The 21,121-nt window shown below is 42.5% G+C and overlaps 1 protein-coding gene across 4 annotated transcripts; it reads left to right on the forward strand.

Annotated features, from left to right (window-relative positions):
* Positions 1–68: 68 nt before the first annotated feature.
* Positions 69–20,734, forward strand: NDE1 (nudE neurodevelopment protein 1). Of its 4 annotated transcripts, XM_030482030.1 has the most exons (11): positions 69–1,022; positions 1,737–1,838; positions 3,720–3,839; positions 9,345–9,474; positions 10,483–10,636; positions 13,702–13,850; positions 14,189–14,325; positions 15,331–15,510; positions 16,683–16,774; positions 17,821–17,957; positions 19,114–20,734. In XM_030482030.1, exons 4-11 carry the CDS (start codon positions 9,389–9,391, stop codon positions 19,205–19,207), a joined length of 1,029 nt encoding a protein of 342 aa, XP_030337890.1. In that variant the 5' UTR covers positions 69–1,022; positions 1,737–1,838; positions 3,720–3,839; positions 9,345–9,388; the 3' UTR covers positions 19,208–20,734. The 4 variants fall into 4 exon arrangements, with proteins under 4 accessions (XP_030337890.1, XP_030337889.1, XP_030337891.1 ...); XM_030482029.1 differs by having other exon boundaries at positions 69–1,838; XM_030482031.1 differs by lacking the exons at positions 69–1,022; positions 1,737–1,838; positions 3,720–3,839 and adding an exon at positions 4,447–4,525.
* Positions 20,735–21,121: the final 387 nt, after the last annotated feature.

Raw genomic sequence — 21,121 nt, forward strand, 5'->3', positions numbered from 1 at the left:
AGCCCGCTGCCGCAAAGGCAGTTGTCGTAACGCTCCGCTCCGCTCCCTCCTCCTCCTGGCCGGCGCGCAGCGGGCCGGGCCGCGTAAGGGGCCGCGCGTTTTAAACCTGCCCCAGCCCGGGGCTGCGGTGTGCGGGGCGGGACGATACCCGGCCCGGGGCTGCGACGGTGCCCGCGCCAGCTGAAGGATACCTCGGGCCACCCTGAGGGGATGGGTGCGGCACCTGAGGAGAGGCGGCAGGCCCCGCACAAGAGCACCTGGGGCCTCCCTGCCGGGACCGCTGAGCAGACCCCCTGTAGTCGGTACTCGGGAGGCCGCACGTCGAATAATGTGTTCAGTAACTCTCCGTACAAGAGAGATACTGAGGTTCTGGAGCGGGTCCAGAAAAGGGCAACGAAGCTGGTGAAGGGTCTGGAGCACAGGTCTGATGAGGAACGGCTGAAGGAAATGGGGCGGGGGGTGGACGCGAGGCTGGAGAAAAGGAGGTTCAGGGCAGACCTTATTGCTCTCTACAACTACCTGACAGGAAGTTGTAGTGTGGTGGAAGTCAGTCTCTTCTCCCAGGTAACAAGTGATATAAGAGGAAACGGCCTGAAGCTGCACCAGGGAAGTGCAGATTGGATATTAGGAAAAATTTCTTCACTGGGTGATCAGGTATTGGAACAGGCTACCCAGGGAAGCTGGAATCACCATCCCTGGAAGTGTTCAAAAAGCCTGTAAATGAGAAACCAGCTCAGTGGTATGGTTTAGCTCAGTGATATGGTTTAGTGGTGGACTTTGCAGTCCTGGGGGAAAAGTTGGACTTGACAATCTTAAAGGTCTTTTCCAATCTAGTTGATTCTGTGATTCTTCCTCCTCACACCAGGGCACCCCTTCCCCCAGCTTATGTCAAGGCACACCTGAGCCTGCAGGGCCATGCAGAGTGTCGGGAGCTGGGCTGTGGAGTGGTCTCCGGGAGGCCTGGTGGGGGCCCTCGCCTCCCAGCGGGTACCCGAGCAGGTACCTCTGTGCTCACCCCTTAGGTGTGTAACAGGCAGCAGGGAGGTTGGTACAGTGTTGAACTGGGCTCTTGCAGGCAATAATAGTTGGTGCCTTGTGTAGAATTTAAGCTTTCATTTGAAACTTCCCCCTCCCCCCAGAAAAAAAATATCCTGGTGGTTGCCAGGGCTGGACAGTTTTAACTGTTTTTGAGAGCCTTTTCCCTTGAACTCAGTATTGAAGTTCCCTTGAAGCCTGAGGACAGCAGTTAAATGTTAGTACTGTTCAGAAATCTGCTGTTGGCTTATTTTGACAGAAGTGTCTGACCTTTTTGTACTGTCCTCTGGGTGGTTTTGGGCATCATTAACTGTGTGTAAAGAAATTCCCCAAGTAAGATACACACAGCTTAAAAATATAAAGCAATTACTGGTTAACAAGAAAAGTTTTTAACAAGCTGCTGGATGAGGTGTTAGTGTGATCCCCACCCTCTGATAAAACACCTGAAGTCTGTTGGCCAAACAAGCGTCAAAAAAAGCGTGGGCATCCACTAATACCTCAGTTTTAATAACTTGTAATTCACTGCATCTGTTCATGTGGGTGACACTGGCAACCCAGTGAAGATAACTGGGGTTTATTCACTTCAAGATCCTAGAACTTTACACACTGATATTTTTCTCTTGAATCCTTGTACTACTAATAGTCCTTGTCTCAACAACTCTGTCTCTATTTGTAATTTTACTTTTCTTGTCTTTCTACAGACACAGCTCTGTCTCACAATTTAACAGTTCCCTCAGAAGTCTGAGCCACAATCATGCAGCAAATCTGTATCATCCAGGCTGGGCTTGCTCCTCGGCATGCAGGTAGCTGAGCTTCTCAAGGAGGGGGGGTAGCAACAGAACAGGGTGAGGGTCCACTTTTGGTGGCTCAGTATCTTCTCATCACAAGTGACATCATGATAATAGGCTAAGTTGTCATTTTGCCTTCAACTTTGCCTAATGGGTTGCAGCCACCAGCAAGGTTGAGTCTTCTGAGTGGCAATGCTCATATCTACATCCCTTCTTGCCCCTGCTCCCATGTTCCATGAGGGTGTAATGCTGCTGTGCATTAAGCTCTTGAGTGGTGGTGTTTTGCCAGTGCTATTCGGCCAGTGTTATTCATGAGCATTTGGCAGTTTTGTGAAAAATAATTACCAGTTCAAGATATCAGGAGGGTTTTCTAGTAATGAGAATCTGTTTCTTGCTTAAACATACGCAAATCCAATTTTATGTATACAGGCTGCAGAGAATTATATGACATCTTTAAAGAGGCAGAAGTAGGTTTCAATGACGTTAGATACTTGCCCTTCAGTGACAGCAATACTTCCATTTGATATTCTAATACATATGTTTGCCGCATCTTGTTATGGGTATCAGTAATCTATTTAAAAAAAAAAGTTCAGTAGTTTGTAATGACAAATGATGAGCAGTTCCTGTTCCATCCATTGAGTGGTTCTGAGTTATTAAATACTTGCAGCAAAGCAAATCTTTTTTTCCCCATAAGAAGCTCTTGCCAAAAGATAAGGTGTTGCAACCTCACCAGAACTTACAGTGTATACATTTTTCCCTGCATATCTTCCATGGAAGAGACAGTGTGGCATTGTCATTAAAATAACCAGCACCACCTAAAATAACCCTACCGCCACAAAAATCTGTCAATTATTAATTAGCAAACTAAAAATAAATGCATAAAATAATTTCTTCTTCTCCTCTGCTAATTTTAAAACAAATGTTCTCATTTCTCTTGCAAACAGGCAGTGATAGTAATTATAGTAACCTCTTTCTAATATTTACTGCCTGCGTACAGGAGTGCTTCTGCTAGTGCCTCTGGCATTTGTTACGGTGCTGTTACACTTTCAGATTTGGATGTGAGGCTAACAGCTTCCTCTGAAATCTGAGAATTTTTGCTGTTTTTTTACAAGTATTTCGAGATGAGAACTATTAAAAATACTAAATGTACCTTTGATGCACCTGTGTACTCACACTATCCTCAAAGATTGGTTTGAAGAGTTGAAGTAAAATGTCCTTTGTCCCAGACTTGCAAACAAAAGTTACATTTTTTAATTACTGGGGACATACTACAAAAGGATGTGGTTTATTTTCTGTAACTTAGCTGATAATAAGAACATTCTTGAGTAATGACAGAACTGCAAATTGTTATTAACCCAATTTTTTAAATACATTCATGTATTTAAATACAATTATGTATTTATAATTTGAATTATAAATACATAATTGATCATAGTTGTTTAATAGTTTGTCTCAATTTACTTCTGCTGAACATCTAACCACAAAATATAATTGTTTTGCTGAACACCTGACCTGAAATTATACTTGTTTTTCTCATCCTTTTAAGTTGAAGTTGTCTTAGCTGTGGACAGATTTCTTTTAGTGGAATATTCTTATAGAAAAAGCATCCATCCTCTTTGTTTCTGTTGCACCCTTGTTCTACAAAGTCTTTGGGAGAGGCACATTCCCAGTGTAGACAGTGAAGCCTCTTCCAGAATCAGGCTCTGCTCCAGGCCTGGTATTGCATCACAGCAGTAACTGAAACTGGGATGGGGGCCCCTACGCGGTTGTGCCTATCCTCGAGCAGTTTGTAAATCGTGCTGCAAGGGTGTGAAGTGATACTGGGTGACACGCGGCCCTGTGTATGTGGGCTGGAGCCATGTGTATGTGATAATTCGTGTTTTTGTTTTGACTCAGGAAACAAATGCCAGGCGTGCCTAATGACCAACTGTTTGTGTATGCTGCTGGGTAGGAGCAGGCCTGGGGCCCTTGGGAAAGCTCCACACACCTCCATCCCTCCAGACTCATCCTGCACAGGTAGGGAAGGTAATTTACTGGCTGCAGTGAGCTACAGCTGTGTCCCATCGTCTTTGGGGAGCTCCTTCCCCCTGTGGATGCTCGTGGCTCGTTTTCGGGAATGAGGTCATGCTGAGATGTAGATGGGTGCAGGTGTCTAATATTGCATAGGCAGCTTTGTCCTTGCGACATGGGCTTCAGTGACACAGCAGCCTGTTCCTTGGTTGTGAAAAGGGGAGTTTAATCTGAAAACGTTGCACTGGCATTAAAGAGTTACAGTCAGTATCTCGCTGGTTGCTTTTTCAGAAGAAGCTTTTGGAATAACACTAAACCCCCAATATTTGATGTAAAGCTTTCCCTCTGTTAGAACGTTTCCAGGGAAAACACATATTTAACATTACTGCAAGGCGGCAAATGCTGATTTACGCCCTTAACACCTTAGAAGGCGCAGGCCCAGTGTCCGCTGTAGCTCCTGAAGTGCCAATGGGAGGATTGAGGTGAGCGCCCCGCAGCCCAGCACGGGCGGGGCCGAGGCCGCCCCCGAGCGCCTTTTGAAAGTAACGAAACTTTCCAAACCTTCCAGCAAGCGCGTTTTAGCGGCGCTGATTGGCGGAGTCCCCCGCGGCACGTGACCGACAGCCAATGGGGTGGCCGCGTCGACTTGTTCTGTGGAGAGTGGCGGTTGTCGGTGTAGAGTGCGCTCTGTGGTGGGTACGGTGAGAGAGCGGGGGTTCTGTGCGCTGCCCGGCACGATGGTGGGGAGGGGGCAGGCAGCGCCCGGGCGGAGTGTCTGTGCCGCGGGTAGAGGAGGGATAGAGCGGTTTCAGTGTGGTGCAGCCGTTCCTGGTGTCCTTCGTCCTGCTGTGGTAACCGGGGCAGGGTCGGGGAGGCAAAGGGCGACGGAGCCGGGACCCTGCCTGTCTGCGGCCCCCGCTCCTTCCCGGACCCTTCCGTGCGAACCTGAATCTCCTCATGGAGTTGCTCTTGCGGCTGCGGGCGGGGAGGGGAGGAGAAGGGAGCGTGGGAGCCGTGGCCGGTGGCTCAGCTCCTTCCTGGCTTCGTGCTCCGAATGGGAATGGGCTGACCTCGGCTGACAGCTGGAAGCATCCAGGTCGGGCGGTTCAGGAGAGAAAACTTTGCAGAGGTTCCTTGGGAATCACTGGAAACTCGAAAGTACTGGAGCTGACCTGGTATCTGAAAAGATGAGCGCTTTGCCGAATTAAGCCTTTTGGTAGAGAAGACCCTGAGAAGTTGGTAACTCTTTTCAGTGCTGGCTGTGGGATTCTGCAGTAATCCTGGCACTCTGGTGACCTCTTCTCTTTCTTTCTCTCTTGTGGTGATTTTTCTTTTGTACTGCTTAAACAAAAGAAAATAGGCCCTTATTGTTACAGGAAGACCCTTGCAACGGGACTATTTTAAGAAATATCTTTTTTATAGGATGGGAAAGCTACTTTTCAGGAGCAAAGAGGGGGGTTGTTTTTGTTTACAGTTAAGAAAAAATGTCTAATAGGAGCTTCATCATCTCTGCTATGGATAATTCAGTAGCATGTATAGCACTGTTTTACTTTTTTATTGTAATATGAATTTCTTTGACTCAGACCATCAGGCATTGATACAGAGACAGGCCAACATTGTTCACCAAGCTAAAGCGTTCTTTTGTTAAAAAAAGTGTTTGGTATGCAGGGTTGTCTTGAGTCTTTGAATCTCCTAGGTCTGAAACAGATTCTAAGTTGAGGTCCTCATGAGTTTGGTGAACTTGGGCTCTAACTCCCAAATTGAATTAGGAATAATCTTGTGTGTGGCTTTCTTGATGTTTTTTTCCTTAAGAATTTTGCTGTTCTGCTCTCACTTGTATGGAGTTGCTTCCTGCAACATTTATGCTGAGGTGTTTTTCTTATTGCAAAAGTCCATTCCCCACCCATAAACACTTCCACTTCCTGTATGATGTAGAGGTTTTGTAATGTCTGTGACCAGCACTTGGGCTGCTTGCATGCAGGAAGTCTGGCCAGATCTCTCTCCTGGCTTTGTGTGTTTGAAAACAAGTAAGGTGCAGCCAGTGTGTCTGCTTACAGGCTGTGACTTTCCTTGGTTTTCCTACATTTGCCAGTGTCAACAAAAACCTCTTTCACCCCCCTTGCCTTCCCTCCTCTTATAGTGAGCCTACACAATGAGGAGTTCCTAATTGGCTTAATTACTCTTCAGGTGTTTTGCATGCTGTCCCCAAGCTGTTAAAAATCAAGGGGAGAAGGCAGCAGGGGAAAAACAAAAAAAAGCCCTACCCTTTCTACAGGCAGTTTAGAAAGATTTGAGTGTTTGGGGTTTTTAAAACGGATTCCAGAAATTAAAAAAAAAAAAGAGTTTTAATACTGTGTCTAAAACTTGGCTTTTTTCTTTTCAGTTTGAGTTTGTATCTTGCATCTTTGATTAGTTTGTGATCTAATGTAGTGGAGGTGTACTGGGAACCTAATAAGTCTTCCTTGTGCATTGCAGATAAACATGTGCTTGTGGCATTGGACAATAGTGAAACAATCTCTGCCATGTTGTCTTCTATGTAGAATAAGTATTATAGGTCCACAATCCTTCCATGTATTTGCAGTTTAACAATTTTTTAACTGTAAGTACTATTTAGTAATGGTAACCATGAAACAGAGTATTCTTAACGGCAAACATCCTCAGTGGGTCCATAATCTCGTGTTTACAAAGACAGAAGCAGAAGGGCACAGCATCTTTATGCTTCTGTGAAAGTTATCAAGGTTCTATTGAATTCTTATAAATCTTATGGCTCAATTAGGGAAAGTTGTCTTGTATGTGACTATCTTAAAAAAATGTAAATTAATACATTCTTTTAGTCATTCCAAAGTGCAGTGTAAAAACACACGTGAGAGCCAGATAGGAGCATGTTCAAGATCTTGAGGCCAACAGGAGCTGTGTCTTTTTACTCTAAAGGGTTGTTGGAAAGCTTGCAGGAGCAAGATGTCTTGCACTATTTTGTCTGACTCTTTTTTTGACTGTTAGAACATAGATCTGGGATTTATTCTAATGTTTGTGTCAGAATAATTCCTCTTTGGAGACTTCTGAAATATATTGTAAATTATGTTACAAAGCCAGGCACGCTCTGGGTGGAATCTCTGTTCTTGAAGAAATACAGAAACTTCTGTTTTGTGAGTGGTGAGAAATAACCATCTAAAGGAAACTCTGCCTTGGTGTTCTCTGGAATCGTTTGACTACAGTAATGCATGCTGGTCCTTGGTTTCTCATTTTATCACTGCATCACTTCTGTGTGTCTGACCCTTCATCCCTATCCCTCATCTGTAAAAGAGAATTTTCTTTCTTCACAAGTGTGCTGCAAGGATTGGTGTGTGTGTACACAGTGCCCTGAGCATAAGGACATGCTCATTAACATCAAAGGCACTTTCAGTTCACTTAAAAATAATAGAGTAGATGTGTTGTAAACTGTCCTAGGTCAAGAATGTTAATTATGCTTGGTTGTGATTTTCTTGTTAATGGGCAAGGATATTATTTGGAAAAATCACTCCTCCTTACTCACACTCCTTTTCCTCTCTTTTTTTCTCCAGCGAATACTTCTGTAAGTACATACAAAGAGCAGCAGCCTTGGGGCTTCTTGCTTGGAAGTGTGTCAATATATCACATAGGGGGATTATTTGTTAGGAGGAAGACATGTGGCTTTGTTTAATTAAGATTTTGTGTCAAGAAGCTGAACTATAAAAACTAAAGCTTAGTAACTTTTTCCCTCACCAGTTCCCCTTCTAAATAATAGTGTAATTTCTGTAAGAGTGTAGTTGATCCTGTGCATTGAGGTGTGTGGGCACAGCCCACTTAGCTGTAACTACTGTTTACTCTTTGCTCAGTAACCTGAAAATCACCTAGGCTATGAAAAGGACTCATGCTTTGCAGCATTGCTTGGTTTGTAAAAATTGGGCTTTAGATTGCCAGACTACTTTGAGTACTTGATACTGTTGTCTGTTGTAGAGGTAAGAACTACTTATGTTTGTCTCAGTAGAGTTGCTAGATAGATGGCTGTTAATCCTGTTTAAACCAGGTGATTCTCTGGAGAGAAAACACAGGTTATGACTAATTTTTCCATCGAGTTCAGTGTGCAGTAGGTGCACATTTTCTTTAGGTATCACATGCTGCTCAGAAGGTCTTTTCCAGCATCTCCTGAATATCATAAATAAGAAGAACAGAAGGTGGGACCGTCATCTGTATGATCTTCAGAGGCTTTGGCTGTTTTTTTCCCCTCTTTATTCCATCAGGGTTACCTCTAGGAAGTGTTTTGCACAGTAGTTCTGGCGCTGAAACTTGGGAGAACAACTCTGTTTCCTCAGTCATTAGATTTCAGCTATACAATTTTTTGACAACTGCTCTTGTCACAAATTGTTTGATTCCACCTTTATTTACTCTTCTTGATCTATTTGGGTTTCTATTAAATTGGTAATGTTTATGTGGAATTTTTGCCTCACCCAGGGTTGGACATGGGCAGGTTATCCAGAGCATTAGGTTTGCTGTTTCTCCATTGTCAAAACAAGCTCGTATAAAATGATGTTTGCTAATGACCTGTTTATTAGAGTGCATCACACACATCAGAGGGCACTTATTTAATTTTGGTGTCTAAATAGTTGAGACTTCAGGCAGGAGTGAGCAACTTAAGATTCTTTACTCCCCTCTTGCTCCTTCATTTGTTGTTCCCATTTGGGACTATGTCTGTGACTGGGTTTATGCTGGCACAGGGACAGCTGGGTAGTCTTGATTGCTCACTGGGTTGCTGAAATCTGTCAGCATACCTAGTCCAGCCAGGCGGTATCCCACTAAAACCTCTGTAGAGCTTTTATTCCCATTTCCCTGGGAAGTTCTGGAGCTCCCTTCTCCCATGGCTCTCTGAGGTATCACAGTATGTGGTGTCTCTCTGCCATACATGGATTATGATATTTCAGGCTTTTAAAGTTGGGTAGCTTTCCTATGTTGACCTAGGAAGAAGTTTTCCATGTGTCCAGCAGTTACATCCATAAAAAGCTTTAGGTGTTCCTGGAAATGTTAACACAGGAAATTAGTATCTTGAGCACCTTATCTGTGTCTGAAGTTTCTTTTTAATTTCATAAGTGTCTTTAGGGTTGCTGAAATTGACCTTAATTGCACTGTCTTTGGAGCTGAAGTTGTGCCTGAGGTTTCTTCTGTTCACTTGTGTTCTGTGTGGGTGGGTGCAGCTGAAGTTTGAGGTTTGGTGCTCCATGCTGTGTAGTCACAGGGTGGGGAAGGTGCTTGCTGCTGGGGATGTGATGTAAGCATGCGGCAGCCTTGTGAGAACCAGGGAAAAGAACCTGATTACTCAGAAATAAAATATTCTTTAACATTTATGGTATATCCGACAGAGCCCTGTAAAGGCTGTTTTTCAGCTTGGTCTCCAGGTGTGCAGTGACCTCCTGGGAAGAGGGGTGCACTACTCTGCAGCAAAAAGTACTGAGGTAACTCACTGCATTAGTTCTTACATTTGATCCTTTAATTTTCCAGGGGTTGAAAAATGAAACAGGAGTTTTAAACTTTGAGGACTCATAATGGAAGACTCAGAAGGACTTAACTTCAGCTCAGTGGAAGAGGAAACCAGATACTGGAAAGAGTTGGCTATGAAATACAAGCAGTGGTAAGGCAGTGGCTTCATTCCTCTAAGTTGTTGAATGGGGTGCATAACACTGCATGCAAAGACAGACATAGCACCACATAGGGAAGGATATTCAAGGCAATTCAGCTGTCTTGACTGGTAGCAGTAGCAACGCTTCTGCATAAACTACAGCAGCCCAGAGTCCTTTATGGTTATTCGAACAGTGAATCTGTGTTCTATAGCACTGCTGGTTTTGATCCCTGCTGTGGTTTGAATTAGGACTGTGTGCTGAAATTGTGCCTCTGACTGCAGTCTCTGGGCATCTGGGGTGAACGTAACTCACTGCAGAACCTCATTGGGGGTGGATGATCTGGGCCATTGCAGAAAGAGAGATGCTTGATTCACCTCTCTGTGGATCAAGAATGGTTTGACAGCATGTAAATGGTGGCGGATCCCTGGCTGGGACTGGACATACTTTAGCTCAGTATGTTGCTTTAAATGCAGTAAAGGTTGAAAAAAATCCATACGTTTAGATACTGATCTTGGGTGTTAGACCAGGTGTTCAGACCTTTCAGTGCTGCTGGTTTGGCTTGCTGGAGGATTATTTTAATAGAATATAAGAACATCTTTCCTTCCATCTTTCTACTCGCTTTTTATTGCTAATAAAAAATGGCTTTGTTCGTATTTTCAAATAAATAATTGAATAACAGATTAAACACACAGATGGCAGTGGATAAGGTACATCCTAAAAAGACTCCACGTGTCTTCAGCACCTATAGTGTTAAGACAGACTTTGAGATTTTTCCATTTATTTGGGCTTGGTTTTTTGGGTTTTGGTTTTTTTTTTTTCTTATTTACCAGTTTGCTGTGGGGTGGCTTTCCGTGCTTGATGGGAAAACATTTGCCTGTGGTCTTCCCTTCCTTTTGAATATGTATGTTGGAGAAGGGCATTATTTTTTTTTTTCTTAACCTTGAGTGTACAAGAGAGATTTTTATTTTTTTTTTCCCCTGTTCATTATAATGAGTTCTGTTGCTGGAATTGCTCTCTAGTGCTGAGAATACACAGGAGGAATTGCGTGAATTCCAAGAAGGGAGTCGAGAGTATGAAGCCGAACTGGAGACCCAGCTGCAGCAAACAGAGTCCAGAAATAGAGACCTTCTGTCAGAAAACAATCGTCTGCGAATGGAACTGGAGTCAGTTAAGGTAAGAGTGGATGATTCATACAGTATCTGTACACCCGAAGTGCAAAGGTGAATTAGACAGGCATGTGCAGATTCAGCTTGCCTTATCTGTTGTCTGCTTTGAGGCTGCTGGATATCTCTGTAATGTTTGTGAACCCTTGTTGGCAGGTTGTGACTATTGGTCAGGATAGATTTGAGACAGGAGAAAGTTGTTTGCAGTAGAGTGGAGAGCAATCATGAACATATCTGAGCTGCTGTTCTGTTCCTTCTTCCATTTACTTAGTGCTTTTGTTCATAGCTTTCTTGCTTTCTGCATTGTGCAGACAGAGATAATATTGCAGAGCAATCAAGATACAAACATTCCAGCTGCATTTTTGCATTACATAAGTAATTTGTTTTAAACTGTTTTTACATAGTTGTGTATTTATTAATCGTCATTCCAGATAAGCTGGGAAGCAGCAGCTGGTGAGTAATGTATAGAATTGAGAGGCATAAAATAGCTTCAGTCCTGGTTTTATTAATGAATCTGTCTATACTTGGGGAAGAATAATGTACCCTCTTTATACTTGGTTAGCCTTCTGTGGAACTAAGAACCAGCTGAAAAGCGTTAACTTCCATAATTATAAAGCATAAGGAATATGAACTTACTGAGATGGAACTTCTTACCTGAGTGACTTATGAGATCATGAAGCTATCTAGAGTATGAAGAGTGATGAGTCTGCCTCATTTTGGTCTCATTAAAGATGCTGCTAGTCCCCTGTGCTGGTTGACAGGTTTAGGAAATACTGGTAAGTTTTTAAGAAAACTTGAAAACGAATTGGCACTGAAATTGGTGTGTGCCTTTTTAAAGTTTGATCTTGTTGGCCTCTTGCTTAAAGGTGTGGTATAGTCTCCCAGGAAACACTACGCTGTATTTTGTAGGGCTAGGTCAATATCTCTGGAAGCAGAGATTAATGTAATTGTGCTTCTACTCAATTGGATGCAATAATGAGCTAATGGGAGCGAAGGTATTTGTAGAAGTGATTAATCACTTCAGTGATTCATCATTGGATTAATCCAGGTTTGCAATGCCTTCTGTCTAAATTGTTGTCCAAATTACTGTCTTAAGAAAATAATCTTCGTTCCCAGCAGATGTCTTGTCCCTCTAGCACCAGCGTACTGATTCCTGCCCCCTGCTCTTTGATAGCAAAAGCTCCAAGGCTTGTTTCATTGTGTTTATGTTGCACTGATCTTTATTGTTCTTGAATTAGCTCCTTAGCAATATTAAATGCCCTGCATGTTGTATGGAGTACTGGTTTACTGTTCCATGTAGCCACATAAATCCATATAAGCTGGTGGGTTTGGGGTGAAGGCATAAGTTTGACAAAAATAAAACCCACAGTTCATTTGAGGAGGGTGTGGACTATTTTCCTGCTTCAAAGGAGCTAGGATGATGGGAAGGAATAATGAAGCAGCTGAAGCAGTTAAGAATGAAAATAGTAGGAAACAACTAGACCCTCAAAAAGCAGAGGGTAAATATATTTTAGAAAATCTTAAGTTATCCTTCATAGTAGATTATTAAAACATATTCTGCTTGAAACGAACGTCTTTAACAATTGGCTATTCATGCAGCCCGAAAACTGCAATAACAGCCTGCTGTGAAGGAACAGAGACGCCATTGATGGCCAGATCAGCTGATAGTTTGTTACAGTTGGCTAAAAACAAAGACTCTAACCTTGCAGTTCTAGTCTTTTATCTGAATCAATTCAAGAGCAAAGCATTAAACTCGCGAAGCTATTGAGCAGCAGTGTTAACTGAGCCCATCAAGGGTTGGTGTCTGCATCTAGGTCAACACTAGTGAACTTTGCCAGGCCCACACAGCTTGTGGCTTTGAGCTTCCAGCCTAGTGTGTGTACTTGCTCCCTCCTTGGAAACCAGAGTTCACACCACCTAAAAATAAATGGAAATAATGCTTTGGAGGGTTTGTTTAGAGAGTCCTGAAAGCCTACTTGAAAGTAATCTGCCTCTTAGAGCTTGGAGGCTCTTAAATTCAGCATGTAACTATGCTTCAGAGATCTGGCATTATAGTAATGTCACCATGCTGTAATCAAATTAGAATGTCTTAATTCAGAATTAAGAATTCCTGCCTCCCCTTTGTTTATGTATTTTGTGTGCTAAAATAGCTGTCTTCAGATTATCAGTCATGCTGGACTACATGCCATAGTTTTCAAATTCCAGTGCATGGATTTGTTTTAAGTGTCTTCAACTGTGTTGTACTTAAATTCTGGATGGAGAAAGTGCTTCTGGAATGCTACTTATACAGCAGTCTTGGAGTTTAAAAAAAAAAATAAATCTGGCTTGTTGAAGGGATCTGATAGCAAGGTGGTGGAGTGTAAAGTGTTGCAGTAGTCTGTGTGCTGTGAAGCTTTCCCCCTCATGTGATGTGGAGCTAATTCCACATACAGCAGCAGTAGCAGGAGAGAGATATTTAATGGAGAAGCTTAAGCCTTCCTCCCCACCTGTGTCTGTTGTAAATATGCTCTTGCGTAGATGCTGTAAAGGAAGACAGTTTGTTTTAGGCTTACATCCAAAGCATGTTGCATAACTGTACCCGAAATGTTTTGTGATCTAGAACTCTATGGTCTAATAAAACCATGAGGGCAGTGGAGAATCCTGCTGGTTCAGAGCAGTATGTAACAGTGTTATACTTGGATATTTTTTTTCTTATTTAGGCTCTGAAGTACTACTTGATTTTACTAGAGTTGAAAAGAAGGGGCTTTGTATGTTGCTAAAGCTTGTGGGGCTCAGAAATTATGCTGAGTCTTGCTGTCTGGGAGAGCAAGGAACAGTGCTGTGCTGTGGAGGTCAGGAACTGCTCCGCAGCACCATTCTTTGTTAAGAGGTGACAGGAAGAGCTCTTGTCTACTGACAGCCCAGAACTATGTGAGCAATTGGCTTTGTTGGCATTTTGCCATACGTAAGGTAATGTTTCTCAAAAAAAACATCACAGCATCTACTTCTGCCTTTAAGGAGGCTCAGGCAATGCTACAGAACGAGCACGTGCATTGCTAAGTCCTTGATAATGCTCTTTGATTTGCCTTTGGCTAGGAAAAGATTGAAATTCAGCATTCAGAAGGATACAGGCAAATCTCTGCGCTGCAAGATGACTTGGCACAGACAAAAGCTATTAAAGATCAACTTCAGAAATATATTCGAGAACTCGAGCAAGCAAATGATGACTTGGAAAGAGCAAAAAGGTGATCCAACTTCTGTGTTTTCTTTTTCCACCTTTGTTCTGTCCTGTGATCATGGTGACACTGAGCTGTTTGTGATGCTGTGCTCCTTAGCACTGCCATTCTGAACTCATCACTTAAGTGATGATTGTGGTGAAGAGGCTTGTGGTAGATGGGAAACATGATAATTTTTTTTCCCTTCCACTCCTCCCTCTGCACACTTTCATATCTTACAAGCTAAAATAAAAACAATATTAAAAGCAAAAAAACTAAAATGCAATGTTATCCTTTTTGTTGAGAGAGAGAAAGTTCTTCTGTGCTTGAAGGGTCTGGTAGTGACATCTTATGCACTCTTTTTTCAGAGCCACTATAATGTCTCTAGAGGATTTTGAACAGCGTTTAAACCAGGCTATTGAAAGAAATGCTTTTCTGGAGAGTGAGCTGGATGAGAAGGAAAACCTCCTGGAGTCCGTGCAGCGCCTGAAAGATGAAGCTAGAGGTTAGAGAGAAATTGGTTGTATCTTTTCCTTTCTCCCCTCCTGGCTTGTAGCTGTTCAGTCCTCTCCATATGTCTTAGAGCTTGGCTTTTAAGTTTGCATCTTTTAAAGCTATTTGAAATGTAGAAACAAATGAGGAAGCTTCAAGGCTGCCCCCTCCTCCCCCCTGTCAACTCCTGTGACCTTGTTTCAGAGCAGCTCACAGAAGCAAAAGTCTGTTCCAGCCTTCTAATCTGTGGTGATGCTTCGGGGCTGTGGGGGGTAAAAAAGAGCCAGTCCAGCTGGGGCATGTGCTGGTCTGGCTTCCTGTAACCTATGAAGGTCAGTTTTAATAACCATTAACCTCATTGTTTCCTGGCCCGTGAAAAGTGGAATTAATGAAACACTAATGGGGCAGTAAAACAGGAGGGCCGTGACTAACTTCTAGTTACCTTTGAATAGGCTCATGTGCTAGCTTCTTGATATCAATCACTAAGGCTGGCTGAGGAGAGACCATGGAGCTGGAAAAGTACCTTCTGTTTTCAGATCTTCTCAGATTCTGTGCCCTTGAGTGGCTTCTGTAAGCTATAGCCAGGCTTTGGGACAGAAGTGATAATGGTGTGGTTTCCATCTGGCGTCAGCTCAGATTTACTTCATGTGGAAACCAGGGTAGAAGAGAAAAGGATACAATAGGTAGGACCTCAACCTGGCAGGGAGCTGGAATGTAGCCAAGGTGTGCCAGGTTGCCTAGCCTCAATCTTGATGTGCCTCTGCTTACCACCCTGTAACGTTTGGAAAGGAGGTGATTCCCTGCCTCAGAGGGATACTACAAAAACATCTTCAGCCACAATCCCAGAAAAACCTTTAGTGATCATCTGGATTTTGAACATATGCCTGGAGTAATCTCTACAGGGATAAGTGACTTCACCTCAACAAGGGGAATAATCTTTTGAGCAAAACATTCTCACCAGTTTTTATCTTGGTGGATACATACTCCGAAAGCTTGCTTTGTGTTGCTTCTTTTGTAGATCTACGTCAAGAGCTTGCAGTGCAGCAGAAACAGGAGAAACCCAAAACCCCCATGCAAACTACCCTGGAAACAGAAAGAACAGACACTGCAGTTCAAGCGTCCTTATCTGTGCCTTCAACTCCCTCGGTGCACTGGGCACCCAGCATCAACATACCCACCCCTATGACATTTAGGAGAGGTGACTGACAGGGAACCAGCACAGAATTACTATTTGCTGCTCTTGTTTTTACTATAGTTTCTTGCTAAAGGAGAATGAGAAGAAGGGGGAATGAGCAGAGTTGAGTGTTTCAGTAAAATACACCTCAATGCAGTCACCATGGTCTTATTTTCATAGACACTGATTTTTGAGGTTTATTCATAGGCTGTTCATTTCCGTATGATTTGAATTGTCCAGTAATAATAATTGTGAAGGACAAGGTGATCTGTTAGGACTTAACTATTAGTTCACAACTGTCCCAGAGATGTTGGGCTAACTTTGGGGAAAGATTTTAAAAGTTTGAGTGTGATCTTTAGTGTCATGCTCTTGTTACTTGAATTGGCTTCTCTGTGAGAGTAGATGCTCTCTTAGGAGAGGCTTTCTTTTAACGCTGGAACAGCAGGACACTGACAAGTCATCCTAGCTGTCTGTACTAAATGACTCTCTATCTGGTTTCATCTCAGTATCAGTTGCTTATTTTTTGTAAGCACTGATTGTTTCAATATTTCAAACCTTTAACTCTCATCATCTTTTTACTTAAAAAGCTAGAAATTTGTGTAACACTGTTCATATCTATGTGTAAATGCAGGGAGTTGCACTGTCACATTCTGATGATTTGATGATATAGCTTTGAACACTAACAAAGCTTAATTGTGGGCTTCAGTACCCTTAACCTAAAATTGTGGTTTGTGTGGAGGAATTAATGCTTCTGTAAAAGTGAGAGGATTTGGAGATTTGTAGTAAAATGAGAGATGATTTTCCTCTCTGAGGACACATCCCTCTGGTCCCACTGCAGCGACAGAGATGCAAAGTAGGCTGGGAGAACAGATCTCTAGAAACCTAAGCCACAGCATGTCTAGAGACTTTAGCTCAGGACAGTGTAACTTGAGCTCAGGGAGACAGTCCTTCATATTCTTAATGAATATGAAAGATCTAGAGGTGAGATACAAAAAGGTGAAGATAATTGTTTTCTCTGCACTGTATGTCAGGGTGTCTTCTGACTTCCAGTCTCAAAGGTTTGGGGTTTTTTGTTTGGTTTGGGTTTTGTTGGTGTTTTTTCTTTTTTTTCTTTTCTTTTTTTTTCTTTTTTTGTGGTTGGTTGGTTTTTGTTTTGTTTTGTTTTTTTAAAAATCCTCCTTTAACCTGCCCTGCAGGTCTCGAGGACAGTTTTGGTGCTACCCCTCTCACACCTGCTGCAAGAATATCCGCACTTAACATTGTGGGGGACTTGCTACGAAAAGTGGGGGTGAGTGCTTGCCTGCTAGCCAATGCTCTTGGAAAGGCAGAGCTGTCTGAAACTGCAGCCAGCACTATCTGTGCTGCTGCTCAGGGGAGACTGGAAAGAGTATCTTGTCCCACGGTTAGCTAAGTGTGGCCTTGAAATTTGGTTTGGACTTTGTACATTTCTGACCAACCCCCACATAAAGATGGACCCTGCTCTATTTTCCTAAGTTCTTATCCCCATATGGATGAGATCTTCCTCTACAAATTTGTGAAAGCACATGTGCAGAAACAATAAATCATCATGAGCAAATAGAAGGGCTCCTTTTCCACGAAAAGTAGAAAAAGTAGGATGGTGCTTGCTGTCCAGAGGGCTTCTGGTGAAATTTTTCTTAGAAGTCTTGTAGTCTTTTGAGCAAGGCCTAATGTCTTGTTAAGCTGTAGTTTGACATTTAAGCTAGTGCTGATACTGGAAAAAATATCCATTGCCTTCTTTCTATTTTCTCCCTTATGCCCCAGTGCTGTGTTGGCACAAGCATTTGTATGACTTTTTGATGGGCTGAACTGCAGAATTGATACAGCTGAAGGGTAACCCAGCAACAAGGATGGAGTCATCTAGGGTGGGAGCATGTTGTGCAGAATAGGTTATCTGTGGCTCAGTTCCCTGTGGTGTACCACCTAGTCCATACAACCTAATGCATCTAGGAAAGCAGATAGCTCAAACATTTAGTAATCTAAAAGTGATGCCTCTAAGGAAGATGTCAGAATCTCCCTGAGGAAGCTGAAGACTTTGTGTTCCTGCTGGTGAACAGTGTCAACTCCTTAACCTGCCCTACAGAAACAGATTCAGCTTTAGAGAGATGACTGGCTTCATCTCTTCAAAAATTCAGCCCTCGTGTAGCACTAGAGTCTAGCAGGTTCTTCTACTAGACAACTCATTCTAAAAGAAAGAAACAAAACCAAACCCACAAAAACCCCAAACACTCTGAATGCCACTTTAGTGTGCCACAACGTCATCTTGTGAAAGAGAAGGGTGATATCTGACACTTGACTCCTCTGTGTTTATGTTAGGCTTTGGAGTCCAAACTTGCATCTTGCCGAAACTTTGTGTATGACCAGTCTCCAAACAGAACCACGGTGTCCATGTATATGAACAGAGATGTCCTTGAAACACGCCTGAGTCCTCATCAGCCCCTGTGTGATACAGGGTGAGTGCTGTTCTCTGCTGTTGTGTCTTATTGAGAAGTGTTGCTGTTAAAACTTAGTGACTGGTGCTGTTTTGTTTTGTGTTTAATCTTTGTTATGGTAGGGACAGATTTGTTTTGAACATTTTGTTTTAGTTATTTAGGATTACGATTTGAATGTCTCAGATCAGCTTAAAATTTGGAATCACTAGCTGCTGAAATTTGAAGACTAGTTGGAATCAAGTTTTGGAAACCACAAATTCGCAGCAAATGTGATACATGTATTATAAACCCATTATTAAATGGGATGAAGTACAATGGAGGAGCTCTTGCTTTATTGGCTTTATGCTTTATATTCTTGTACATGTGATAGTGTAGGAACATTATGGCATGTAGGGACTTCCCTTATCGCGGTTAAGATTCTCATTTATGGGAGAACTGGAAAACTAGGCAAATAATGGGTTCATTCAATGAGAATGCTTTACTGTTGCTAGGATGTGTTTCCAAGGAGAACCTGACAGGAACGTACCTGACTCAACTTTCATATTTGTGTGAACACTTGAACTGGTTGGGTGTGGTGGTTTTTTTTTATTGTTTTTTGTTTTTTTTAAGCAAATGAAGAAAAATCAGCAAGGATATTGCAAATTGCAGTTCAGCACCTGCTTAAACTCTGCTGGTCTTGTACTGCACATTCTTTAGAGTCTCTGTAAATTAAGTGTCTGTAGTACAGTTTGTTCCAGACTTAATTATTCAGCTAGACCCTTGCACTGGGAATACTGGTTTGTCCTGTCACCCAGTACCCAAAGTTGCTGTATGGAAGGAGCGTTCCACATTGTACTTGCTATCCCAGCCTGGGGAGAAACCTCATGAAAGCTCTCTATAAGAAAGCCTCAAGTGTTGTACATTTACATATTCTTGCAGCTGATTATACACCTGCCACTGTAATGCTAGAACTGAAATTCCAACACCTGTAAAAGATACCTCCTCACTACTTGGAGGCAACCGGAACCTTGTGTTATGGTGGAAACTCAGCCCAGATAAGTAACAGGCTCAGCACTCAGGGTGATATCCATTTATCTGTTGATTTCTCAAGCTGAGGGGTGTACTCTGGAAGTGACCAGTTATCTGAAGATGGTGACACTGAGCAAGAAATGCACTGACTTCTCTTTTGTATTTGTAGGTTAGTGAAACGCCTGGAGTTTGGAACACGACCTCCAAATATGCCAGGAACAATGAGCCATCCTTCACCAAGTGTTGTCAAGATGCTACTGTGAAAAGCCTGTCTGACTTTGGAAAAGGAGAAAAAAATAATACATATTTTAAACTTTACTTTTAAAAGAGAATATTAATGAGCAATCATGCAGCAGTCTCAGTGTCGATGAGAACCGAACAAGAAGCTGCAATTGCCAATGGCCTCCTGTGGCCTTGCCCAGTCTGACCTGTCAGCTGAACTCTGTGGGTGGTGTGATAAAGCAATGATACCTAGCAGTGCAGGACTTAGAATTGCTTCCTACATAAGTCGCTGTAAATAGCTCCATGAAAGTTTCTTCTTTTGACACTACCAGTCAAAGCCATTGTTGCTCTACTTAAAATAGAGACCATATTCCCTATGCAGCTCTTCAGGCTTTGGATTTTGGTGTTAGTACAGCAGCATGGGGTTCTGGCTTTCTATCATGTTTGTTGTGTGCTGCAGTCGCCCTAATTAGAGGAGTGTGTTTATGTGGAGGAAGGTGTATTCCTGTGAGGAAGCTGCTTAGCTTTTTGTGGGATGTTTGCTGGTCAGAATCTTGTTACACAAAAACCTACCTCTCTAGTGGTTAAGATGGCTTTGTACGCAATGATTCGCGATTGAGAACAAGTCATGGTTAAAGGTGAGGGATGCCTAGTGCTTAGTAGTACTTGGGAGTTACCAGAGCTAAAAGCAAGGTAGGAGACTTTGGCCTGGCTTAGCATATAGACACCTTTTTTTTGCCATATTGTGGCCCATAAAGCCTGGCTGTTGTAGGAAGCAAGAGACCTGATTATGTTGCTAGATCAAACATTTTAATAGGTGGATTTTACTGCTTTCTAAAGCTCTCTTTATTAATGTGCCTTGGGTATTAGTGATTTTTTTCTTTTAATTTTTCTATGAGAATATATGGTTTCAGCTGTTATAATTAGAAGTGGGTTTGTTTTTAACCTGAGAAGTCCTTCATGTTAGACAAATGTATATGAGTAGAAAACTATTTTAAAGTAATTCCCCCCCCCCCCAGAATATTATTGAATTTCCATTTGTTTTTTAAATGGAGTAGGTTCACTGACAGTATTAATGTATCTTGGGGAAGCCTGTACTTGCAAAGCTAATAATGATTAAACAGTTCTTATATTCTTTTTGTTGGAGGGTGAGGGTAGGAAGAGCTTATTTGACAAAAGAATGCATAAATGGGTTTGGTTTTTTTGTTTTGTGTTTTGTTGTTTTTAGTGGGTGGTTTTTGGTTTGCGGGGTTTTTTTTGGCGGGGGTTTGGAGGGGGTTTTGGGGAGGTGGAGTTTTTTTGTGTTTGGGGTTGTTTTGTTGTTTTTGTTTTTTTGTTTCTTATAAAATGCTGTGATAACAGCCACTGATGCATCTGTTTCTCTGGAACAAGAAATAAACACAGAGGATTCCCATTATTCAGGCCATGTACAGAGTTGGCTTAACTTGGGAGCTGTTGCGGATGGAGGAGTGATGCACTTCACTCACAAGAGAGAAGCAGCAAAATGTTTAGTGATATAAACCATTGACTTAAAGTTTTTTAGTAAATGCAACAGTGATTTAACAAGATTCAATGGTGATGTGCACTTGATTATTTACTGCATAAAGGGCAGGATCAGACAAAACTGTCAGGGAGACCCTTCTGTTCAGTTACAAGGTTCAGAAAGGACCCCCTTGCTTTCCAAACTCCTTCCAGAGAAGAGTCAGGGTGTGGCTAGATTCAGACTTAGTCTCAGACTTGGTCAATGGTTTATATCTGAAGGATTATATATGTGCAATCAATCCTTTATATCACGTAGCTAAGATTGCAGAGGTTAGCATGCTATTAATCACTTACTGAGGATTTGTTGCAGCAAGGAATCTCTCAACCTCGAGGAGCATTTTTGAGAGGTGGCCCTACTCAGGAGAGATCCTGGTTTGCAGCCTGCTGCTGTGCAGGAGAGCTCAATGGGCTCT

The sequence above is a fragment of the Strigops habroptila genome, chromosome 4 (genome assembly GCF_004027225.2).
Source record: "Strigops habroptila isolate Jane chromosome 4, bStrHab1.2.pri, whole genome shotgun sequence".
Classification (NCBI taxonomy): Eukaryota; Metazoa; Chordata; class Aves; order Psittaciformes; family Psittacidae; genus Strigops; species Strigops habroptila.